The 23,190-nt window shown below is 43.7% G+C and overlaps 1 protein-coding gene across 3 annotated transcripts in view; it reads right to left on the minus strand.

Moving 5' to 3' along the window:
* Positions 1–23,190, minus strand: part of LOC310697661 (UDP-N-acetylglucosamine--peptide N-acetylglucosaminyltransferase 110 kDa subunit-like) — a 130,653-nt gene that overhangs the window by 71,052 nt on the left and 36,411 nt on the right. For 2 of the 3 annotated variants that reach the window (XM_083484327.1, XM_083484326.1), the window contains exons 3-5: positions 17,370–17,613; positions 14,094–14,162; positions 10,021–10,137 (exon numbers count right to left, since the gene is read on the minus strand). In XM_083484327.1, coding sequence (XP_083340453.1) covers positions 10,021–10,137; positions 14,094–14,162; positions 17,370–17,613 — 430 coding nt within the window. Of the gene's footprint in view, positions 1–10,020; positions 11,208–11,290; positions 14,163–17,369; positions 17,614–23,190 lie in introns of all 3 variants that reach the window. The other variant, XM_083484328.1, reaches the window with a different exon arrangement.

Here is a 23,190-nt window from a genome sequence, read left to right on the forward strand (position 1 = left end):
TACGGAGTTTATTTGTGCAGGGTGGTGGTGTGATTGTGCATGTAAGTAGCGGTTGGTGTGTGTTTTTTTCCGGTAGATGGTGTGTCCTAGGGAGCCATCAGGTTTTTTGTAGATTAGGACGTCAAGGAAGGGAAGTTGGTTGTTGGCTTCTATTTCCATAGTGAATTGTATTTTGGGGTGTAGGCTGTTGAGATGTGTGAGGAAGCTATCTAGTTTTTCTTTCCCGTGTGGCCAAATTACAAAGGTGTCGTCAACATATCTGAGCCAAAGTTTGGGTTTGTGTTCTGACTTGTCTAAAGCATTGGTTTCAAAGTGTTCCATGTACAGATTTGCGATGACCGGTGAGAGGGGTGATCCCATAGGTGCTCCTTCTATCTGTTTGTATCTTTGTCCATTGTGGATGAAGTACGTGTTGGTTAGGCAGTGGTTGGTCAGGTCCAGGATGTATTCGGGGGGATTGTATTTGTTTTGGATGGCTGTCAAGGCTTCATTAATGGGCAATTGTGTGAAGAGAGATACAACATCGAAGCTCACAAGTAGGTCATCGGGATGTAGGTTTTGCTTCTTTATTGTTTCTATGAACTGGAAGGAGTTAGTAACGTGTGAAGCGATGGATTCTGCATAGGGCTGAAGTTGCTTAGCGAGAAATTTAGCGAGATTTTGTAGAGGTGAGCCTATGGAGCTGACTATTGGTCTGAGTGGTGTTCCTTCTTTGTGTATCTTGGGGAGACCGTAAATTGGCCCTCCCCACAAAAACCGACACCAGAACCAGAGGCACACAGAACGCCATCACCAATCAACCACACCAGACCCAAACCCAGACCCTCTCCACAGATAAATTACAGACACCATCCAGTAGCCAAACCATAGTGGCACCTCAGGATGCTACACCCCCCTGCAATCCCTACACAGATCTGACTGGCACAGGGCACAAAACCACAGCTCGCCCCTATACACGAAGCCAAGCCAGAGCACAAATAAGTGCAGTACAGCCATCTTCTCAGAAAAACTCTTCACAAGCTCAAGAGGTCAAGACACGAAAGCCTTAGCAACTAATCCACTCTTAATGACCCTCCTAAGTGGTACTCAGAATATCACTCAAGAAATCACTCAAGATATCCCTCTAGTAATTAAGGAACAAAAGAAGAAAAGTCACACTATCCTGGGAACTTCCTCTCTGCCCAGAATACACCACACCCCCTCAACAGTATTTATAGGAACTCAAACACTGAGATCCTGCTCTGTTCCAGTAACAAGAAGCCGTAAGCACCAGCCTGAAGATGACGAGTGAGACCTCGTCGAAACGTCGCCTAGACACCCCAACTCTTACACGGGAAGACACCCGAAGACACCAAAACCTGCATTCCTGTACCCGTGAAAATCTACGAAAGCAAATATATATATATATATATATATATATATATATATATATATATATATATTACACACACACACACATACATATATATATGAAATGCATCCAATTTTGACCGTTTTATTACAATCAGCCCTGTAACATCTTGTGTTTTCAAATGCACCACTAAACGAAATAGTGATATACTAATATGCAGCTGTTATTATGTGACTTGGTAAGCAGTACGATGACCGTCACAAACTCGGAAGTGTTTTTGACATAGATACACCACAAAACTAGAGATGGGAAGGCATGGAGAAAAAACCCGGAAAAATTGGGCAAAAAAAACCAGTTTCCTCCCCTATTTTTCCAAAGCCGTTTTTTTTCTGGGGAAAAAATTGGAAAAAAAGAGAGTTTGATATAGATTGAATATTCCACGCACATGTGGTTTTTTTTCAAATTTCCCGGGGGGAAACGGGGGGACGACCGTTTTCTTCTTCTTCAATTTTCCCGGTTTAGGGAAGTTTTGAATGACTGATGTTTTAATCTCTTTTTCATCTTTTGTTGGAAGCCGCCCAGAGTGGCTGGCGAAACCCAGCCAGATGGACAGGGTATACATAATAAATTATTATTATTATTATTATTATTATTATTATTATTATTATTCCTTATATTGTGGACATGTACATTGGTCAAGGCTTTCTGGGAAATGATATATGATGAGTTAAAGAAATTGTTTAAAAATACATTTGTCAAAAAGCCAGAAGCCTTCTTACTAGGTATAATAGGCAAAGAGTTTCCAAGAGAAAAGACTTTTTATGCAACGACGGCAGAGAGAATGCTACTAACCCAATGGGGCTTAGACTGGATTGTTATGAATGAAAAAATTATTATTTAAAAATTAAAAATTATTTAAAATAAGAAGATGAAAGAATGCTACTTGCCCAATTAATGTGGCTTATATTGGATTATTAATGAAAAAAAGAATTTAAAAATATTTAAAAAGAGAATGCTACTTGCCCAATTAATGGGGCTTTTTAAAAAAAAAAATTAACAATTTCAACTTAACACAGTATCAAAACATATCATATTCACTCTCCCCCCACCTCCCTCCCCCCGAGACTTCCCTCAGCTCCTCTGATTTCTCAACATGTATTATTATCTGCATACTGTAAAATTGTATAAATCCTTATATTATCTATTTACTGTGTTAACAATCCATTTGTGTATGTTTATTCAAAACCTGCCAGGGAGTCCAATTCATTTTGGTGTTTTGTTTTGTTTTAGTAATTTGTAAAAAGTTCCCAGTCTTCTTTGAAGTCACAGTTGTCCTCATCTCGCATTTTGTATGTCAGTACCGTATTTTTCGCCCTATAGGACGCACTTTTTCCCCTCCAAAAATGAAGGGGAAATGTGTGTGCGTCCTATGGGGCGAATGCAGGCTTTTGCTGAAGCCTGGAGAGCGAGAGGGGTCGGTGCGCACCGACCCCTCTCGCTCTCCAGGCTTCAGGAAGCTCTGCGCAACCCTCGGGAGACCGGCTCCGAGGGTTGCGCAGAGATGCCTGCAGTCCCGGGATCAGCGCAGCGCTGCACGGCCACTGGGAGCGGGGCGTGAAGTTCCGCCCCGCTCCCGATGGCCGCGCAGAGCTGCCTGCAGTCCCGGGATCAGCGCAGCTCTGTGCGGCCACCGGGAGCCGGGCGCGAAGTCCCGCCCCGCTCCCGATGGCCGCGCAGAGCTGCCTGCAGTCCCGGGATCAGAGCAGCTCGGCGTGGCCACCGGGAGCCGGGCGCAAAGTCCCGCCCCGCTCCAGATGGCCGTGCAGAGCTGCCTGCAGTCCCGGGCTCTGCGCAGCTCTGCGCGGCCACCGGGAGCCGGGCGCGAAGTCCCGCCCCTCTCCCGATGGCCGCGCAGAGCTGCCTGCAGTCCCGGGATCAGCGCACTTCTCCCCATAGCCAGCCCCACAAGCTCGGGGGACAGCGGGGAGGCAGAGCGTGCCTTCCCGCTGTTCCCCGACCTGGTTCTTCCAGCCCCGCATCTGGGGGGGGGGATTTTTTTTTTTATCCCCCCCCCCAAAAAAAAAACCTAGGTGCGTCCTATGGGCCGGAGCGTCCTATGGGGCGCAAAATACGGTAAATTTCTCTTGCCACTGTTCCTTTGCCGGGGTTTCCTGATTCTTCCGTCTTTGTGCTATCAAGCCTCTTGCCACTGTTGTAGCATATATAAATAAATTCTTTGTTTTCCTTGGCAGGTCTTGTCCTACAATCCCTAACAAAAATGCTTCTGGTTTTTTAAAAAATGTCATTTTGAACATTTTCTTCAATTCATTATATATCATTTCCCCCCCCCCCCCAAAATTAATTTCTCTACATTCCCACCACATATGATAAAAGGTCCCTTCTTTTTCTTTGCATTTCCAACATATGGTTGATCCGGTTTTGTACATTTTTGCTATCTGTACTGATGTTGTATACCATCTGTACATCATTTTCATATAGTTTTCTTTCAAGAGAGAACAGTCTGTAAATTTTAAATCTGTTTTCCAGTTTTTCCCAATCCTCAAATTGTATATTATGTCCTATATCTTGTGCCCATTTGATCATGACTGATTTTACCTCCTCATCTTTTGTTTCCCATTCTAACAGAATACTATATGCACCCTTCAGCAACTTTATTTTTCCTTCTATAACTTCCTTTTGAAATCTAGAAGTGGTATAACTAAATCCTTTCTTGTTATCTTCTTGGTATATATCATGTAATTGCCTGTAATGTAACCAGCTCTGAAAATGATCTTTTATCTCCCTGTACTCTTTTAATTTCCATTTTCCTTTTTGATCGTTTAATAAATCACGATATGTAAGCCACTTCCCTTTCTTGCCAAGTGGTTTGAGCAACAAAACCAGTCCCTAATTCATACCAAACATGCAGCCTCATAATACAATTTCAGGTCTGGGAGGGCAAAGCCACCTCTTTCTTTTGTATCTGTAAGTATCTTATGTTTAATCCTTGGCCTTCTGCACCCCCAGATAAACTTGGAAATTTCCTTCTGCCATCTTTTGAGGCAATCATCTTTTACCATTAATGGGAACGTCTGAAAAACAAAGAGCATTTTTGGCAAAACACTCATTTTTACCGCTGCTATTTTTCCGAGTAGGGAGAGGTTCATTCTGCTCCATATTTCTAAATTTCTTTTTATCTCAAGCCAATTTTTTCATAATTATCTTTATAAATGTTTATATTTTTTGCAGTTAACCGAATCCCTAAATATTTTACTTTTTTATGGACTTCTATCTCAATGCTTTGCTCCAACTCTTTTTCCTCTTCTTCCTTCAATTTTTTTATTAATAACTTAGTTTTATTTCTATTTAATTTAAATCCTGCCACTTCCCCAAATTTTTGAATTTTTTCTATGATTCTAGGGAGAGAATTTTTGGGGTCTTCCACTGTAATCACTAAATCATCAGCATATGCTTTCAATTTAAACTCATTTTTCCCAGTTTTTATCCCAGTGATCTCTTTTTGTCTGCTCTTATACTTCTAGCAAGTACAGTGGTACCTTGGGTTACAGACACTTCAGGTTACAGACTCCGCTAACCCAGAAATAGCACCTTGGGTTAAGAACTTTGCTTCAGGATGAGAACAGAAATCGCATTGTGGCGGCGCGGCAGCAGCAGGAACCCCATTAGCTAAAGTGGTGCTTCAGGTTAAGAACAGAACGAATTAAGTTCTTAACCCGAGGTACCACTGTACTTCCAGGACCAGAATGAACAAGAGTGGTGATAGTGGACATCCTTGTCTAGTTCCTTTATTTATCTTACAATCATCCGCTATCACCTGATTTACAATTAATTTAGCTTTTTGTTCTGAATATATTGCTTGTATTCCCTTTAAAAATTTAATTCCACAATTAATTTCTTCAAGTAATTTGTCATGAAATTCCAATCTGAATCTTGTTTTGGAATTACTGTGATGTAGGCTTCTTTCCATGTTTCTGGAATTTCACCTGTATTTAAAATCTCATTCATGACATCTTTCAATGGGTTTACAAATTGTTCACTTATTTTTTTATAATACTTTGCTGTTAATCCATCTGGACCTGGAGATTTGCCATTTTTTGTCCACTTTATTGCCTCTAACACTTCTTGAACTGTTATTTGAGTATTTAAGATCACCATTTGTTCCTCTTTAATTTTGGCAGATTACTACTTTTAATATATTCCTCAATTAAAAAAAAATTTCCTTCCCTTTCCTTTACAATTCTGAGAAATATTTTACAAATGCTGCTCTTATTTCCTTCATCTTATCTGTGATCTTTCCATTTATGTTAATTTTGCTTATGGAGTTTCTTTGTTCACTTTTCTTCAACTGCCACACTAGCAGTTTTCCTGATTTATTGGCATGCTCAAAATATTTTTGTTTCATTCTTTTTATTTTCCAACTAATTTCCTCATTAACTATCATTGTGTATTGAGTTTGTAATGTTCTAATTGCCTGTTTAACTGACTCTTTATTTGCTTTCTTTGACAATTGTTTCTCCTTATCCACAATTTCATCCAAAATCTCTTTCTTCCTTTATTCTTTCAAAATTTTTTAAATGAGTTTTGTTGTATAAGCAGTCCCCTCATTACTGCCTTGTGTCCCAGATCATCTGCAATTTTGTCTGTCTCTGAATGTTTATTTCAAAATAATCACTCAGTTTTTAACTTTTTCCATAAATTTTTGATCATCTAATAATCAACTCAGACTGGAAACTTCACACTGGACTTCAAGCATCTGGCATTGTGTGCCTCCCCATTCTTCCTCCAGACTCTGGGTCCTTGGTTTCCAAATGAGATGCAAAAGCTGCTCTCATCAGAAAAGAGATTTGGGGAGCCATGTCATCGGCTGGTGTTGGTCCACTGTGCTTCATTAAGTCCAGGGTCAACGCAGCCGTCTACCAGGAGATTTTGGAGCACTTCATGTTTCCTTCCGCAGACGAGCTTTATGGGGATGCTGACTTCATTTTCCAGCAGGACTTTGGCACCTGCCCACACTGCCAAAAGTACCAAAACCTGGTTCAATGCCCATGGGATTACTGTGCTTGATTGGCCAGCAAACTTGCCTGACCTGAACCCCATAGAGAATCTATGGAGCATTGGGAAGAGAAAGATGAAAGACATGAGACTGAGCAATGCAGAAGAGCTGAAGGCTGCTATTGAAGCATCCTGATCTTCCATAACACCTCAGCAGTGCCACAGGCTGATAGCATCCATGCCACGCCACATTGAGGCAGTAATTGATGCAAAAGGGGCCCAAATCAAGCACTGAGTACATATGCATGCGTCTACTTCTCAGAGGTCCAATATAGCTCTATTTGCAGTCCTTGTTTTGCTGATTTCATTTAATAGTCTAATTTTCTGAGATTGTTAATTTGGGGTTTTCATCACAATTATAACAATTATAACAAATAAAGGCTTGACATATCTCGCCTTGCATGCCATGAGTCTATCTCATATATTAGTTTCACCTTTTAAGTTGAATTACTGAAATAAATGAACTTTTCCATGAGTTTCTAATTTTCCGAGTTTCACCAGTAAATCACCCATTAAAATCATATTTTGGTCTGCAAATTCAAGTTTCCATTTTTTGTTTAAAAAAAAACCTGCTTTTTTTCTCATTGGGGGCATAAATTCCCACCAAGATCACCTTCTCTCCCTGAATTTTTATTTGAACTATTAAAATCCTACCTTTCTCATCCTTCTGAATCAATTTGGGTTCTAATGCAGGAATAATGTAAAAAATTACTCCGCTCTTTTTTGCTTTATCCGCCAAGATAAAGTCCAATCCTAATATTTTATTAATTAAAACTCTTTTATGCTTTCTTGCAATGTGTGTTTCTTGAAGACAAATTATATCTAGCTTTTGTTTTAAAATTACAGTTGAATCTTGTTACGTTTAGCTTTGCAGTTCAAACCGTTCACATTCCAGCTCAATATTTTAAGATTGGCCATTATCAGAGTCAGTTACAATATCTGTTTTTCCACCTGTTGCTCATTCCAACGACAGCCGCTCCAAAGCACCTCTTTGTTCTGCTATTGGGTCCGTTCTCGTGTCATGTCCAGGGTCTAAGTCTCTCCTATGTTTTTCAAAAAATTCTTTGGCCTGGTATTCTGTTGTCAACCTGTATCTTTTTTTTCATAAATGTGAATGAAATCCTTTCTGGATATTCCCATTTATACCTGATGTCCACCCTCTTCAATGCTGTTGCTAAAAACCAGTACATATGCCTCCTAAGTCTCAATTTCAGTGGAATTTCCCGAAAAATGTCAACTTTCTGTTCAGCAACCAGCAGACTGCCCTCAAAACTTTTTTGAAGGATTGCATCCTTCATTTTTTTTTTTGAAACTAGTGTTAATAGGACATCTCCTGGCCACTTTCTCAGTCTACTTTCTCTCGTCTTTACTCTGAAACAGCTCTCCATTCTGCAATAGTCTGTGTAACATATGGATCTAAATTCTGTTCTGTCTCTGATTCTGGTAGGCCTCTTATTCTTTCTGTCCTGTCTCTCTCTCTTAGCTGTAAAAGGAGGATTTGATCTTCCGACTCATTTTGCTTCTCTTGTAGTCCTCCCACTGTCCCCATGACTGCTTTTTGTTCCTCCTTCAAGCGCCCTAACTCCTCAGTAGTTTTTTTCCAATTTATCCACTTTGATTTCTAAATTATTGACCTTTTCACCTAATTTTCCAAATTGTTCTGTCAGTAACTTGTTGGGAGTTCTCCATATCCCTATGCACTTGTTCTGTCAACAATTTATTAGATTTCTCCATATCCATATGCACTTGTTGAGTAAAACTTTTCATTGACTGAACCATCTCTTTCTTGAATTCCATAAACTGTTGTGTAAGGAAATCAGTATGTTCTGCTTTCCCTACTTTTCTAATGTCTCTTCCTGCACACTTGCTCGTCTTTTGTCCATAGCAGATTTCCTAGTAACCACTCCTGCCTGTTGCTTACCCACCATATCTAGGCCAGCAGTCTTTCCCACAGTTCGGCACTCGTTTTGAACTCTTCAAGGCCACACCTGCGCTTCCTGGCTCAGCTCAGAAGTGTAAATACTTTCCCACTCCCAGACTGAACCATGAAAGTTTTATTTCCCTTTAAGCAACCTTCCCTCTCCTAGCAATCCCTCAAGACAGTAAACCAAAAACAGACAAAAAAACATAAAATAGCCCAAGAACAGACAAAGGAAGGATATAAAATAATACCTCACTGTATAAAATACAGAAAGTAGCAGTTCTTATACCCAAGCTCTTAAAAAACAGAAAGAAAAAACAGTTCCAAGTCAAATCAACTCAATCAAACAAACAAGACCAGTCCCAATCCAGGCGACATATAAAATTAATATAAAATCATATACTTCTCTTCACTCCTGTCCTTTCATTTTCCAGAAGATAGTGGGAAATAATAGTCCAACTTTTTATAAATCCAGGCTGTACTTTCAAACTAAAAGTCAATGTCCAATTCCACGTCCATGTAAACTGTTCTTTAGTATTTTGTAATCCAAATTTTTCCAACTTTTTGGCTTTATATATAAGTCCCATATATATTTTTTGACAGGTAGTATTTCTTAAATCCCCTGGTCTTCTAAAGGCACTGATGTTAATTCCAAAGCTATTCCAGGTTCTCCTTCCTCCTTTAGGAATTTCTCCCTCAATAAGGTAGAGAGTTCTCCTGCTTAGCCCCAATTTAATGCCTCCAAGTTCCAGGGCTGGGATTAAAGCTCGTATTTCCACAGCCTTCCCCCCCCCCGTCTTTTTGCTTCCTACTCTGCCAAAGGTATCAATCTGTCAAGTTCTCTCCAGTTGTTAATTTGTATCCTCCCCCCCCCCCCGGTAACTTGACACAACTGTTTCTAAAGTCTATCCAAAAGAAGGAAACAGTCTCAAAAGTCCAAGTCAAACTCTTACAAAATCTCCATGGCTGTAAATGCCTCTCTGTCTCCCATTCACAAAAAAGTCCCTTGCAGAGCCTGTCCGCAGAAATCGGAAGCTGACTTTCTTTTTGGCTTCCGTTTTACCAAATCAGTCAATTTAATCCTAATTCTTCTTTTTTAAAGCTTTATTTGGCCTTTACCTCTAATTGGAAAATCCGCTGCTTCTGTGGCGGTATGTGGCTTCAGTAGAAGAGTGCGTTGGAGCCGTGAGTGGACTCAAGCCTCCTCCTTTGCCCCCGTGCGCAAAACGACAGCTGGAGGATTGGGGGGGGGGACGAATTATTGCGCTCTGCTGGACCCCTACGACCCCCACTCCACCATGGGGTTTTTTTCGGGGGTGCGCCAGCCCTGGCGGTCACCCCTAATGCTCTAATTGCCTGGACCGTGTCATCCCTTAAGCAGACGACACAGAGCTCACCGCCATTAGTCTCCGCAGCAAATGAGGCTTAGATTGGATTATTGATGAAAAAATTAATAAAACATGATTTAAAAAGAGAATGCTACTTGCCCAATTAAAGTGGCTTAGATTGGATTGTTATGAATGAAAAAAATAAAAATATATATATTTCAAAGAGAGAGAGAACACTACTAGCCCAATTAATGGGGCTTATAGTGGATTATCATCATCGTTATAATTATTATTATTTTTCCAGGCCTTCCCATGTCTACAGAGCCCAGAACCCCCGGGACAGTTACCTTCTCAAAATGATGAATCGCCAGCCAGATTTCCCCTTGCGCGTTGAACACGCAGCCGAGGTTACTCCACGCCACTGCAAAGTTGGGCTGGGTCTCGATGGCTTTCAGGTAGCAGGCCTTGGGAGAGTCAAGGGGCAGTAGGTACAGGGGGAACGGGATATTTGCACAAAAGAAAAGCAAGAAAAAAATTCCCATTAGTCCCCCTCCTCTGACCGGCCAAAAGTGATCCTGCAGTAGAGGCTCGCTCGCGCCAAAACTAGCCTGCTGGCAGATGGAGCTGCGCTGGCGCAAACCAGGACCCAAGTGCAAATCCACCATTATCAGTTACGCTGATCCTTCAATATATAGCAATTCTTTCCTAGCGAGCAATTCCTCAGCCAAGTCCAGGGAAGCTGCTTTCGGATTCGCAACTGGCTTGCGATACGCCACCGTTTGGATTGCGACACAGTTTGGATAGCATCCCGACTGAGGTCTAGTAGCTCTTCAGATGACCTGTGGGCCTGTCTCTCCCAAATATTGTCCAGTTAAGTCAAAATTGCAATGGTGCCTTGGTTCTCAAACGCCGAAAACCCGGAAGAAAGCGTTAAAATTCTTATTTTACAGAAAGGTTCAACCTTGTTGGCATTCTCTTTATATGGACAATACAAAACTTTTTTATTGAAAATGCCTGCTCCATAGGTCTTATCTTACTACACTAGGGATTATATATAATCCAATTTCATGCATATCAGTTAATATCTTGACCCTGCTCCACTGAATTGAAATTTCAGCCTTCATGACATAGGAAAACAGCCAAGTAAACAGCTCTTTTCGTGGAGGAGGGTCAAGATATTAACTGATATGCATGACATTTCAGAAACGGCTATATAATCCCTAGTGTAGTAAGATAAGACCTTTGGAGCAGTTTTTTATAAACTGCCCTAATGGACAAGGGCAGGTTTCCTTTTGAGAATCATAAAATTCCTGCTACTCAAACACATTGCTTTCTGAACGTTTCGGAAGTGCCACGGACTTCTGGAATGGATTAAGTTTGGTGCTTTTGTTTTTGTAATTTATTTTGTGATTTTGTTTTGGAGGCTTTTTCAATTACTTTGTTTTTGTGACTGTGGAACCCAGTTCAAATACTGATGGACTGATTGTCTGCCTGCGGAAAGGGATCAAAGCCCCCCATCCAAACAATGACTTTACTACCGATGCATGGATGGATGGATGGATGGATGGATTGTGTGACTGCGGAAAGGGATAAAAGCCCCCCCATCCAAACAATGACTATCATCAGTGCAGGTAAGGAAAAAAATTAATTTTAATTTTTATCATCTACTATACTGTTTTATTTATTGTACAATACAGTACATTATTGCTTTCAATTCATGGATAAATGGTCTAGTTAGATAGCAAAATCCGTGTTCAATGGCTGTTTTAGGGGTTGTTTTAAAAAGCCTGGAACAGATGGCTCCGTTTTGCATTCCTTTCCATGGGAAAGAACGTCTGGGTTTCGGAACAGATTCAGTTTGAGAACCGTGGTACCCCTTTTACAGAAAGGTTGAGCCTTGCTGGCGTCCTTGGTTTCGGAATGCTTTGGTTTCAGAAGGGACTTAATTTGAGAACCAAGGCACCACTGCAAGTAGAAATTAAATTAGAAGATCCAGGGTACCGCACGAAAGACACGGTCTCTCTCTCTCTTTTCAAAGAACAAAAACTTGGCTCTCTGAGCCTGAACTCACCTGTCCAAGACGCACACCTGAATGTTACCTTCACAACCTCAAATGACAGCTTTGTACAAAGGTCCCGGTCCCTGCAATGCAAGCGCGAGAAGTCGCCAGCGCCCCCTAACAGCACGCCGCTCGCACCCTCGCTGCCAACCACCGCGCTTTGCCGCAAGGCCCATGGGTACTGTGAGAGGCCAACCAGACCGATTCATCTCCCGGACAGGCCTGCATGAAAACTGGGGGCGGAGGCGGGGGTCTTAAATTTGTGCCGGAAACCTCGATGCATCACAACCCAATTTCGTCAAGAGGCCTAGAGGAGCCGCCCGGGTGGAGATGAATCATCTAGTCCACCATTCACAAGGGCCCCATCACACGCAGTGCGCGTTTCCGCTGCGCCGCCTTTGCGCTACCACAGGACCACAGCGCGTCATCGGCAGAACAGAACGCTGCAATCCAAACAAAGAAGGAAAAAAGGATAAAAAAAAGGAACCACCAGGAAGAGTTAGATGCTTTAATTAAGTCCTTTCCCAATTATCTCTCTTAAATCTTAAGGTACTTTTTTTACGTTTATTTCTCGGAAAGAAACGTGGCTAGGACTATCAATTGCTCTCTAACGTTACTCGCTCGTACAGAAAATATTTAAGCAGTTTCCAAAGCCACAGGACAGAATATTCAGGCACGGAGCAAATGTTTTTTGTCGTGGCAGTTACAAACCCGTTACCATATTTCTCATGCGAGTTTTCGGTGTGTTCCTTCCTGGAAGAAGAGGAGGAGGAGGAGAGTCTCTGCTTTAGATCCAGCCCTTGAGCTCCCTCTCCTTACGCATGGAAAAGGTTTCCCCCACCTGAAACCTTCTAAATGTAATATCAGTGTTGGAAAACCAAAAACGAGAGAGAAAATAAAACAAGATCATTAGTAAAAAGTTCCAACAAAGCAATCAATAATCTCTGGGTATGTCTTAACACAGGGGGGTGGAGGGCGGTTGGTCTGTAACGGGGGGGGGGGCATGCAGAAGGGAAAGGGGTTAATGGGGGGGCAACAGCAAACTGGAAGAAAGGCTCCGAAACTCCTGCAACAATTGTATTTCAATTCAGGTGGTAAAGATTGTGCTGGTTTGGTCTTGCAAATGCACTGATGGCCAAAGAAATACATTGCCGTTTGTCCAGAATATATATAGATGTATTCTCCCCCCCCCCCGGGTTTAATGGAGTTCTTGCAAAAAATGGAATAACACTTTCAAGCTAGGCGTCTCTCCAGAGCTCTGAAACAAAGAAGTCAGCAACCTAAGGCAGGCGCGATGTCTCGGCCGGTGACCAATCACGCTAGAAGCCGCGGTGGCGTGCGATTCGAGTTAGCTGTCCGCCTGGTGCTTTGGAGAAGGCGTTTGGATGCCCCCACCCCATTCAGAGTTGACACAATGGGGCTGGCCGGAGCGGCTGCCTGCCCAATCGGTGCTTGGAATTTGTCCGTTCCCAGAACCTGAAAGCAGATTCTCCTGAAAAGCAGGCTTTCTCCTCTCCCCACCCACCCCCCGCCCTGAACGGCAACCAGTCGGAAGCTACACTGTTGACGCACCCCACTCAGAAGCAGGCGCGTGGGGCTGGAAGGGAAGGACCTCTGGTGCTCCTTCTCGTTCCTCCGTGTCCCAGCAGCACAGCTTTGTAAGGTGGCTTGTAACAAGGCAATTTTGGGTCCCATTTGAAAGCCCCCGCTTGGCAGAGAGACGTTTTGGGGTTCAAATTCTCGGCTGCAAACCGGACTGCTAGAAGCCACCTTCCCACTCTCAGCCGCACATTTTTCTTTGATCAGCTCATCTCCCGAGCAAACCAGCCACGTCACTCAACCCTTTGGACAACGACAGATTGTTCGAAAGAAGCAAACCAGGACCAGGACTGTTTGCCAGCCTTTCTTCCACTATGGAGACGGGGGCGGGAAAAGGTTAAAGAATCATCTTTTTTTCAATGCCATATTCAGAAGGAAACATTCGATAAGGTTCTTCTCCACTTACAAGCCGCAAAGGACTTTAGAAGAGTGCCTGCTTCTCACAGGAACCGCGGACTAAGTCAGCAGGCAAGCCTCAGTTTGGAAGGAATGTTTCTTTCCAGATCAGAGAATGGTGGCGCCCCTGAGTCACATCACAATAGTGGGTAGTCTCGTTCTGCGGCAAGACTCAACGTCTTAAAACAAGTATTAATGGGGGCTTGCCAGATCTGGCCCCACAACTACGCTGGGGGAATTCAAGGCCTTCGGCTTCTCAGCCATTTCTCGGGAGTCTTGCAGATCAGCGGAGCATCGAAGACTTGGCGCAAGCGTTCACATTCTCAAAAGACTGATGTTTTAAAACTCATTCTACAGAACACCTACCTTGGCTTCTTCCAAGCGACCCAGGGCTTTGAGCAGATTCCCCAGGTCACTACGCACGCAGTACAAGTCCTGGAAATTAAATGCATCGGGTCAGTCCCCAAAAGAGGCAATAGTGACATCAAAAGATTATATACAGTGGGGCCTTGGTTCTCGAGCAGCTTACTTCCTGAACAACTTAGAACTCGAACGCTGCAAAGCCGGAAGGAGGTGTTCCGTTTTTTTAACTTTGCCTCGGAAGCTGAATGGACTCCTGAGCTTCCATTTTTACTGTTGTGCAGCAAATTTTAGTCCCCCCATCATAATCAAGGGTTTTTTCATCCATTTTACCTGTACGCAGCAAATTTAAGTCCCCCCCCCCATCGTAATTACCGTACTTTTCGCCCTATAGGACACACTTTTTCCCCTCCAAAAATGAAGGGGGGAAGTGTGTGCGTCCTATGGAGTGAATGCAGGCTTTCGCTGAAGCCTGGAGAGCGAGAGGGGTCAGTGCGCACCAACCCCTCTCGCGTTCCAGGCTTGAGGAAGCTATCCGCAAGCCTGCGGAGCCCGGCGGGAACTTCCACCAGGCTCCACAGGCTTGCGGACAGCTGCCTGCAGCCCAAAGCCCGGGGAGCGTGGCGCTGTGCACCTCGGGCTTCGGGCAGCTCTCCGCAAGCCTGTGGATCCCGGCGGGAGTTCCCAAGGCTTGTGGATAGCAGCCTGCTGTCCTCGAAGCCAAAACAGCGAGACGGAGGGCTGCGCAAAGCCTCCGCGGGGCGGCGGGGTGAAGGCACCCCGCTGCCCTGTGGAGTCTACAAAGGATGTCCCCGAAGCCTCAAGCCTTTGGAGTGCAGCTGCGCTCCAAAGGCTTCAGGGATCTTTAAGGCTGGCGGTGGGGGAAAGCAGCGCTTCCCCCCACCGCAGGCCCCACAAGCTCGGGGGGCAGCGGCAAGGCCTGCTCTTGAACACACCTTAAATGCACCTTGTTTTTGAGGGGGGAAACAAGAAAAAAATTGTTTCTTATTCTCCACCTCCTATGGTGTGTCCTATGGTCCGGTGCGCCCAATAGAGTAAAAAATACGGTAAGTTTTTCCCCATCCCGTTTGCATCCTTGAGCAGCTAATTTAAGCCCCCCCCCCCCCCCCGCCATCGTAATTGAAGCCTTCCATTTCTGATTGCAGTGTTCTGAGGCAATATTTGGTGCTTTTGTTTTTGCTATTATTTGCATTTTTGTTTGTGTGGCTTTTTCATTTTCCTGACTGTGGCTCATTTTGCGTTTTATGGTTGATTGATTGTATGGCCGCAGAAATGGATCAAAGCCCCCTATCCAAACAATGACTATCATCAGTGAAGGTCAGGAATTATTTTTTTTAAAAAAATTATCATCTATGGTACTGTCTTATTTCTTTTATAGTACAGAACATTGATGAATGCTTTCATTTTACGGATCAATGGTCTCATTAGATAATAAAATTCATGTTAAATGGCTGTTTTAGGGGTTGTTTTTATAAGTCTAGAATGGATTAATCTGTTTTGCATCACTTTCTGTGGGAAAGCCTTGGTTTTGGAACACTTTGGTTTTGGAACGGACTTCTGGAACGGATTCAGTTTGAGAACCAAGGGACCACTGTATATAGAGATTGTACAGTCTCTCATTATCTTCATCCTTTGTATGCTTGGTTCCTTTAAACATCAGAATCTTGCGGAAACGGACAGGTCTTGAAAACACCACCAAGAATAACACAGCAGATTCAACATGGGGACAAAGTCAGCCCCACTTAAGACCCCCCAAAGTGCTGCCCCAGATTAAGATATGTGGCTGTATGTTCTCTGCTCTTCCTGGACTGGTACCAACAACGGGGGAGACACAAGCAATGAAAGGAGAGTGGCATAGATGGGCAGTTTCAGGTACATAGCCATGTTGATCTGTGATAGCTATAAGAATTAACAAGTTGAAAGATGAACAAATGTTTTTTAATAACTCCAGTGGCACCTTAAAGATCAACTAAATATAAGCTTTCAGTGTATGAGCTTTGACCTGAACCCCCCCAAAACGGAGGTAGATCACTGTCACTTTTTTATTTTGTAAGTAGATTGCAGTCTCTTGGGAGTTGGCCGTCCCTGATACACAATTAGAAGATGGGGAACGGTTATGGAAAGAGGGGATTAATTTGACAGCTTGCAGTTCGCTGAAAGAAAATGCTATGGCCTCTTTTAAGGCAGAATACTCTTCTTCAGGGCAAATAGGGGTTGCCTGAGTCGTGAATGAAAATGACCGCGTATTAGGGAAATGTATTCTGGCAACCTACCTTTTGCAATTTTTTGAGACTTCAACTGACTGCTTTTGACACCCTTCCGGTGCAAACTGGGCACAGGGCCCTCTTACAACCAGTAACTCGTCTAATAGTCGAAATAAATAAATAAAAACTGAGTATCTGATGAAGTGTGTATTACACATGCAAGCTCATACCTTGAAAGCTTATATTTAGTTGATCTTTAAGGTACCAAAGGAATTATTTAAAGAGATTTTTTTCATCTTGTTATTTATTATGATAGATGGGCAGTGTAAGCCATCACCTGGGCACTTGTTTAAGAGTGTTTAAAAACGGTCTTTCAAATGGTCAGAGCAAAAGTGATCCCGTACTTCTATGCATCAGCAAACCAGCTTCAAAAAAAGACTAGGAAACTACTGAGGGGAGTCCAAGCCTTGAGACACAGGCACAGTACCACTATACTGCAGTACCACTACAGCCTCGAGAATAACTAAGAGGCTTAAAAGATAAATGTAGAGGACCCTGACAGTAAAGTCCAGTCACTAACAACTCTGGGGTTGCGGCGCTCATCTCACTTTACTGGCCGAGGGAGCCAGCGTTTGTTCACAGTTTTTTCCAGGGTCATGTGGCCAGCACGACTAAGCCGCTTCTGGCAAAACTGGAGCAGTGCACAGAAACGCTGTTTGCCTTCCCGCCAGAGCAGCGCCTATTTATCTCCTTGCACTCGGACATGCTTTCGAACTGCTAGGTCGGCAGGAGCTGGGACCTAACAACAGGCGCTCGCCCTGTAGCGGGGATTCGGACCGCCGACCTTCCGACTGGCAAGCCCAAGAGGCTCAGTGGTTTGCACCACAGTGCCACCCGCGTCCCACTTCCGAGGAGACTTGGACATTTCAGAATACGAAGAGCCAGCTGCAAAGCTTTCGAATCTGAAAACGGAATCGCTTTCGGGATCGAGCCGGTTCAAAGCCACGACTTAGGTTTCGCAGAGAACTCTGCCTTCTCCCGGCGGAATTCAACTTACAGGGTTGTACTGCAGGGCAGAGACATAGGCCTGCACCGCTCCTTCCATGTCGCCTGCGGCAACTAAAGCAGCGGCAAGGTTGATGTATCCGTCAATGAAGTCCGGCTTGAGGCGCAGAGCGTGCCGATAGTGCTCAATTGCCTCCTGCAGTTGGCCCCGTTCCTTGTACACGTTCCCCAGATTTGAGTAGGCTTCGGCCAGCAGTGGGTTCTGCTTGATTGCCAAAGTGCTGAAGTGAGCAGACCTGGGGAGGGGGAAAACGCAAGATTGTCTGGCATTTAATCTAATAGGTACTTACTTACTTTCTATCTATCTATCTATCTATCTAAAGGTAAAGGGGACCCCTGACCATTAGGTCCAGTCATGACCGACTCTGGGGTTGCGGTGCTCATCTCGCTTTATTGGCCGAGGGAGCCGGCGTACAGGTTCCGGGTCATGTGGCCAGCATGACTAAGTCGCTTCTGGCGAACCAGAGCAGCACACGGAAACACCGTTTACCTTCCTGCCGGAGCGGTGCCTATTTATCTACTTGCACTTTGACGTGCTTTCGAACTGCTAGGCTGGCAGGAGCAGGGACCGAGCAAGAGGAGCTCACCCCTGGGGATTTGAACAGCTGACCTTCTGATCGGCAAGTCCTAGGCTCTGTGGTTTAACCCACAGCGCCACCCGCGTCCCCATTTATCTAACACTATATATATATATATATATATATATATATATATATATATATATATATATATATATATATATGCAGGTTTTGGTGTCTTCGGGTGTCTTCCCGTGTAAGAGTTGGGGTGTCTAGGTGACGTTTCGACGAGGTCTCACTCGTCATCTTCAGGCTGGTGCTTTCGGCTTCTTGTTACTGGAACAGAGCAGGATCTCAGTGTTTGAGTTCCTATATAAAATTTCCTCTTTTATAACAAATTGCAATCAACAATGATTCAATTTTACACACACACCCCCCGCGGCGACTGCCCTCATCTTCCCTTTCTGGTTTGTTACAAACACTGTTTTCTGCATGTTGATGTACTTTAAATATTGTTACCGTATCTTCCTCCATATTTTAATTAAATAAAATTGTGAATGTTTTTTCAAAACCTGCCAGAGTCCATTTCTTTATGTTGTTTTTGTAAATAGGTTGTTAAAGATTCTCATTCATTTTTAAAGTCTCTATTGCCTTTTTCATGCAATTTATCTGTTAACTTTGCTAATTCTGCATAGTTCATCAGTTTTTCTTGCCGCTGATCTTTCGTCAGTACTTCTTCAGTCTTCCAACCTTGAGCTAATAAAATTCTTGCCGCTCTTGTAGCATACATGAATATTTTCCATTTATTTTTTTGGTAGTTCATGAGCTGAAATGCCTAGCAAAAAAGCTTCTGGCTTTTTAACAAATGTCATTTTGAACATTTTTTTCCAATACATTATATATCATTTCCCAAAAGTTTTTAACTATTTTACATTCCCACCACATATGATAAAAAGTGCCTTATCTAATAGGTACTTTCAACCCGCTTTGGTACCATCACATTATTTGATGGTGGACAGAAATGTACAGAACTTCAACACAAAACCATTATTCCTGGCTTGACGCAAACAAATTCTGCTTGAGTGGTGGGAAAAGTAGCTTGCATTTTGTGCAACCTGACAAGATGCCCACTCTTTTCATCTGGGCCCATTAGGAGTTCCAAATTCTGCCAAATTGGCAAAAATGACCGAAAGAATCAGAAATCAGGAAGACCAAAATTTCAATAAGGAATGGGGGAAATATATAATTTATCTTAAAAACCATTGTAGACAGCTAGAATCATGGGTAGGCAAACTAAGGATCCGGCCCAATTGCCTTCTCAATCCGGTCCATGGACAGTCCGGGAATCAGCATGTTTTTACATGAGTAGAATGTGTCCTTTTATTTAAAATGCATCTTATTTGTGGGGCGTAGGAATTTGTTCATTTTCCTCCCAAAATATAGTCGTCCCCCCCAAGGTCTGAGGGACAGTGGACCGGCCCCCTGCTGAAAAAGTCTGCTGACTCCGGATGATTATGACACTTGTAGATTAATGTTGAATTCTGGACCTAACAGAGATGTAATAGATGTGGATTATTATAAAACATGCCAGAGGAAATGGTTAACAAAAGGACCCACAATGGGGAGGAGGCAAGTCCAGGAGATTCTTTGGAATCTTGTTTTCATGTTGGTTGTTGGATAATCAATCTTAAGACGTTAAACTGAAAAACTGAAGTGTTTTTTTAAGTAAAAAACCTTCTGAATTAAGATATACCATATTTTTCCATCTATAAGATGCCCCCATGTACAGTGGTACCTCTGGTTACGAACTTAATTCGTCCTGGAGGTCCGTTCTTCAGTTGAAACCATTCTTATCCTGAGGCCCGCTTTTGCTAATGGGGTCTCCTGCTGCACAAAGTTTGCAACCAGGAGCTGCTACTTTTGGGTTAGTGAAGCTCATAACCTGAAGTGTTCGTAGCCAGAAGTGTTCGTAACCAGAGGTACCACTGTACAAGAAGCTCCCTACTTTGGGGGACTCAAAGATTTAAGAAAATTGGGGGGGGGAGTGGCCTAGAGCAGGCATAGGCAAACTTGGCCCTCCAAATGTTTTTGGCCTACAACTCCCATGATCCCTATCTCACAGGACCAGTAGGTCAGGGATGATGGGAATTGTAGTTCCAAAACAGCTGGAGGGCCGAGTTGGGCCACCACTGCTCTAGATCAGGCGTGGCCCAACTTGGCCCGCCAGATCTTTTGGGACTACAACTCCCATCATACCTAGCTCACAGGACCAATGGTCAGGGATGATTGGAGTTGTAGTTCCAGAACAGCTGGAGGGCCAAGTTTGGCTATGCCTGGCCCAGAGTATAAGATGCCCCCTAATTTTTGACATTATTTTTTTGGAAAAAACCTAGTATGGTAATAAACACCAACCACACATTTTAACTATGTCTAAAACAAGGAATGCTGTTTGTTATTTCTCCTGCATTAATAACGCTCTGTGCAGTACTACTACAATCATCATTAATGGAAATACCATGTGAATAAATGACAAAAAGGTCATTGCTTTTCACCTGTTCTGCACTCCTTTTTCGAATATCCTTTCACAACTAGGTTTAAGAAATGCAGGCGCCCTTGGGAAAGAGCATGGTCATTTAAAACATTTTGGGGTTATTTGCACAAGGACAATCGTTCCGCCTGTAGTTATATTAATAAAATGCAATCACATTTTCCACAATCTTCAAATAAAGAAGGAATGTCAGTTTTGGGGGCATAATCTGGGCCGCCGGGTCAATTTAATCCCTCACGCATGTTCATGTTCATCCCTGAAATAAAATGACGCCCTCCTTCCCTCCCCACCTCATGGTTCCCTTAAATATTTTTTATCTCATCGCATGCGTACGCCTTCCTCCTGACTTTCTATCTCGTCTTCTTAAAATATAACCAATCAATAAAAAGATATATATGATAAGTCGTCTTCTTCGAGTCCGGACAGTTTGCGTACAATGGGCTTTCCTATCTTGTATAAATCTGCTCCAGCCTTTTGGAAACATTTGATCTTGCTGGTTTCAGAATTTCCCTGCCCGCTTTGCCAGTTCATCTTCGACTGCCATTCTTGTGCCATTGGCATATCCTGTGGCTTCCGTTTATGAGCTAGTAAAATCCTTGCTGCTGTAGTCGCACACCTGAAAACCCTGACAAAGATGCTTCTGGTTTTCTGGTAAATGTCTTTTTACACATTTTCTTTAACTTGTTCTATATCAGGGGTGGCCAACTCCCAAGAGACTGCGATCGACTCACATAATTAAAAACTGCCAGTGATCTACCGCCTTTTTAGGGAGGAAGAAAGCCCCCTTTTGGGAGAATACAGGGCAAAGTTGTTGAGCTTTTGTTAGGGAGGAAGGGGAATGGCCACTCGCCAACAGATCGCAGAGGAAACAGACAGCCTCACCCAGTAAACGCCATCTTCCATTCTGCAGAGGGCAGTCTGAGGGGTCGGGGCTGGATTCTAATTTACCATCGGAAAGGGACCCAGCGATTGACCGCGATCGACCAAACCCTCCCAGGGGTCTAACAGTAGATCGCAATCGACCTGCTGGACATCCCTGTTATAGATCATATCCCAATAGGCTTTTACTTTACTTTTTACTTTTACTATACAGTGGTGCCTCGCAAGACGAAATTAATTCGTTCCGCAAGTTTTTTCTTCTTGCGAGTTTTTCGTCTTGCGAAGCACGGTTTCCCATAGGAATGCATTGAAAATCAATTAATGCGTTCCTAGGGAAACCGCTTGCCAGGCTGGCGGTGCGGAGAAGGGCTTTTCTCCCCACCGCAAGCCTTCAGGACAGGTACGGGAACAGAGGGGAAGGCGCGCAGCGCTTTCCCTCTGTTCCCGGGGCTTGCGTGGGAGGAGGGTTTTTCCTCCCCACCACCAACATTCAGAACAGCATTCTGAATGTTGGCGGTGGGAAGGAAAACCCTCCTCCCACCCCAAGTCTTCAGGAAAGCCATCCGAAGCTGGGCGGCGGGAGAAGGTGTCCCCGCCCCCCCGCCCGGCATCGGAGCTTCGTTCCGATGCCGGGCGGCGGGAGGAGGCGTTCCCCCCCCCGCCCGGCAGCGGAGCTTTGTTCCGATGCCGGGCGGCGGGAGGAGGTCCGAGGACAGTGGGGAAGACGCACTGCGCTTCCCCGCTGTCCCGGAGATTTCCCTATGGGCTGTCGTCTTAACCTGAGGATTGTCATTTGTCCAGTCTAATCTTAATTGCAATTTATTTGAATTAATTTTAGGATGCATTTTAATCATTTGTGTTATGTATGCCGGCGTGGTTGCTCGAGAGCAAACAGGCAAGACTCCCCGTTGGTCTTTTCAAGGCTTTATTATCTGTCCAAAACGTTCACAATGCAGATCGACTCAATTCCATGTCTGCTCACTCGCTAGCAGAATCTGTTGAATGGTTACTTTAAATGTAAAGGTTCATCATTGTTCCACTCCATGTGTATGTCTTTAAGGGGCCGGAGCAAGGGCCAGAGCAAAACTAACAAGACCCAGCTTTACAGCTGTGTAACATAGCAGGTGCTGCTGAGTTGTATTTGATTAAGGTGTGTCAGCATTTGGGTAGAGTATATAAGGAGCAGCATCTAGCTCTCCCATTACCCTGGGGGATGGGTTGGTGGTTGGGTCATGTTTGTTTGTTAATATATTTAGTGTAAATGGAGTTTTTGTTTTTCTTACTAAAACCTTCTTTAAGTTATTTTTGAGTCCTTTCTTTTTAATGCATGATCTCCCCAGCAAGCTCTCTGCAGCGTCACTATACTGCAAAAAGCCAACATCTTTGGTTATGGGCCCAGCTGCTGAGTGGATGACTGCATATTTTTGGACTCTGAGAAAGGTTTGAAAACTCCTTCTCCTGTTAGCGTAGTTTTTGTGGGTCTGGAAGAGTTCCAGAATGGTTGACCAGGTTCCTGAAGCTGAGAAGGCTCTGGTCTTCCCACAGCTGACAGATGAGAACTATAGTTTATGGTCTTTTCGGGTGGAGGCGCTTTTGACCTCTAGAGAAGTATGGACCTATGTAACTGATGACCCTCCTAACCCTGTAACTAATGCTTGGTCGAAAGGAGATGCAAAAGCCAGGGCGATAATTAATTTGGCAGTCAGCGACCAGCAAGTAGTCTATATAAGAAATAAGAAAACTGCCAAAGAAATGTGGGACAGTCTTGCAGCAGTGCATGTTAGAAAAGAGTCAGCGTCTGCATTGACCTTTTTCAAGCAGTTGTACCAGACGAAGTTGCAGCCTGGTGGTGATTTGGCAGCACACTT

Source organism: Podarcis liolepis (genome assembly GCF_965112155.1).
Source record: "Podarcis liolepis genome assembly, chromosome: W".
In the NCBI taxonomy this organism is placed as follows: Eukaryota; Metazoa; Chordata; class Lepidosauria; order Squamata; family Lacertidae; genus Podarcis; species Podarcis liolepis.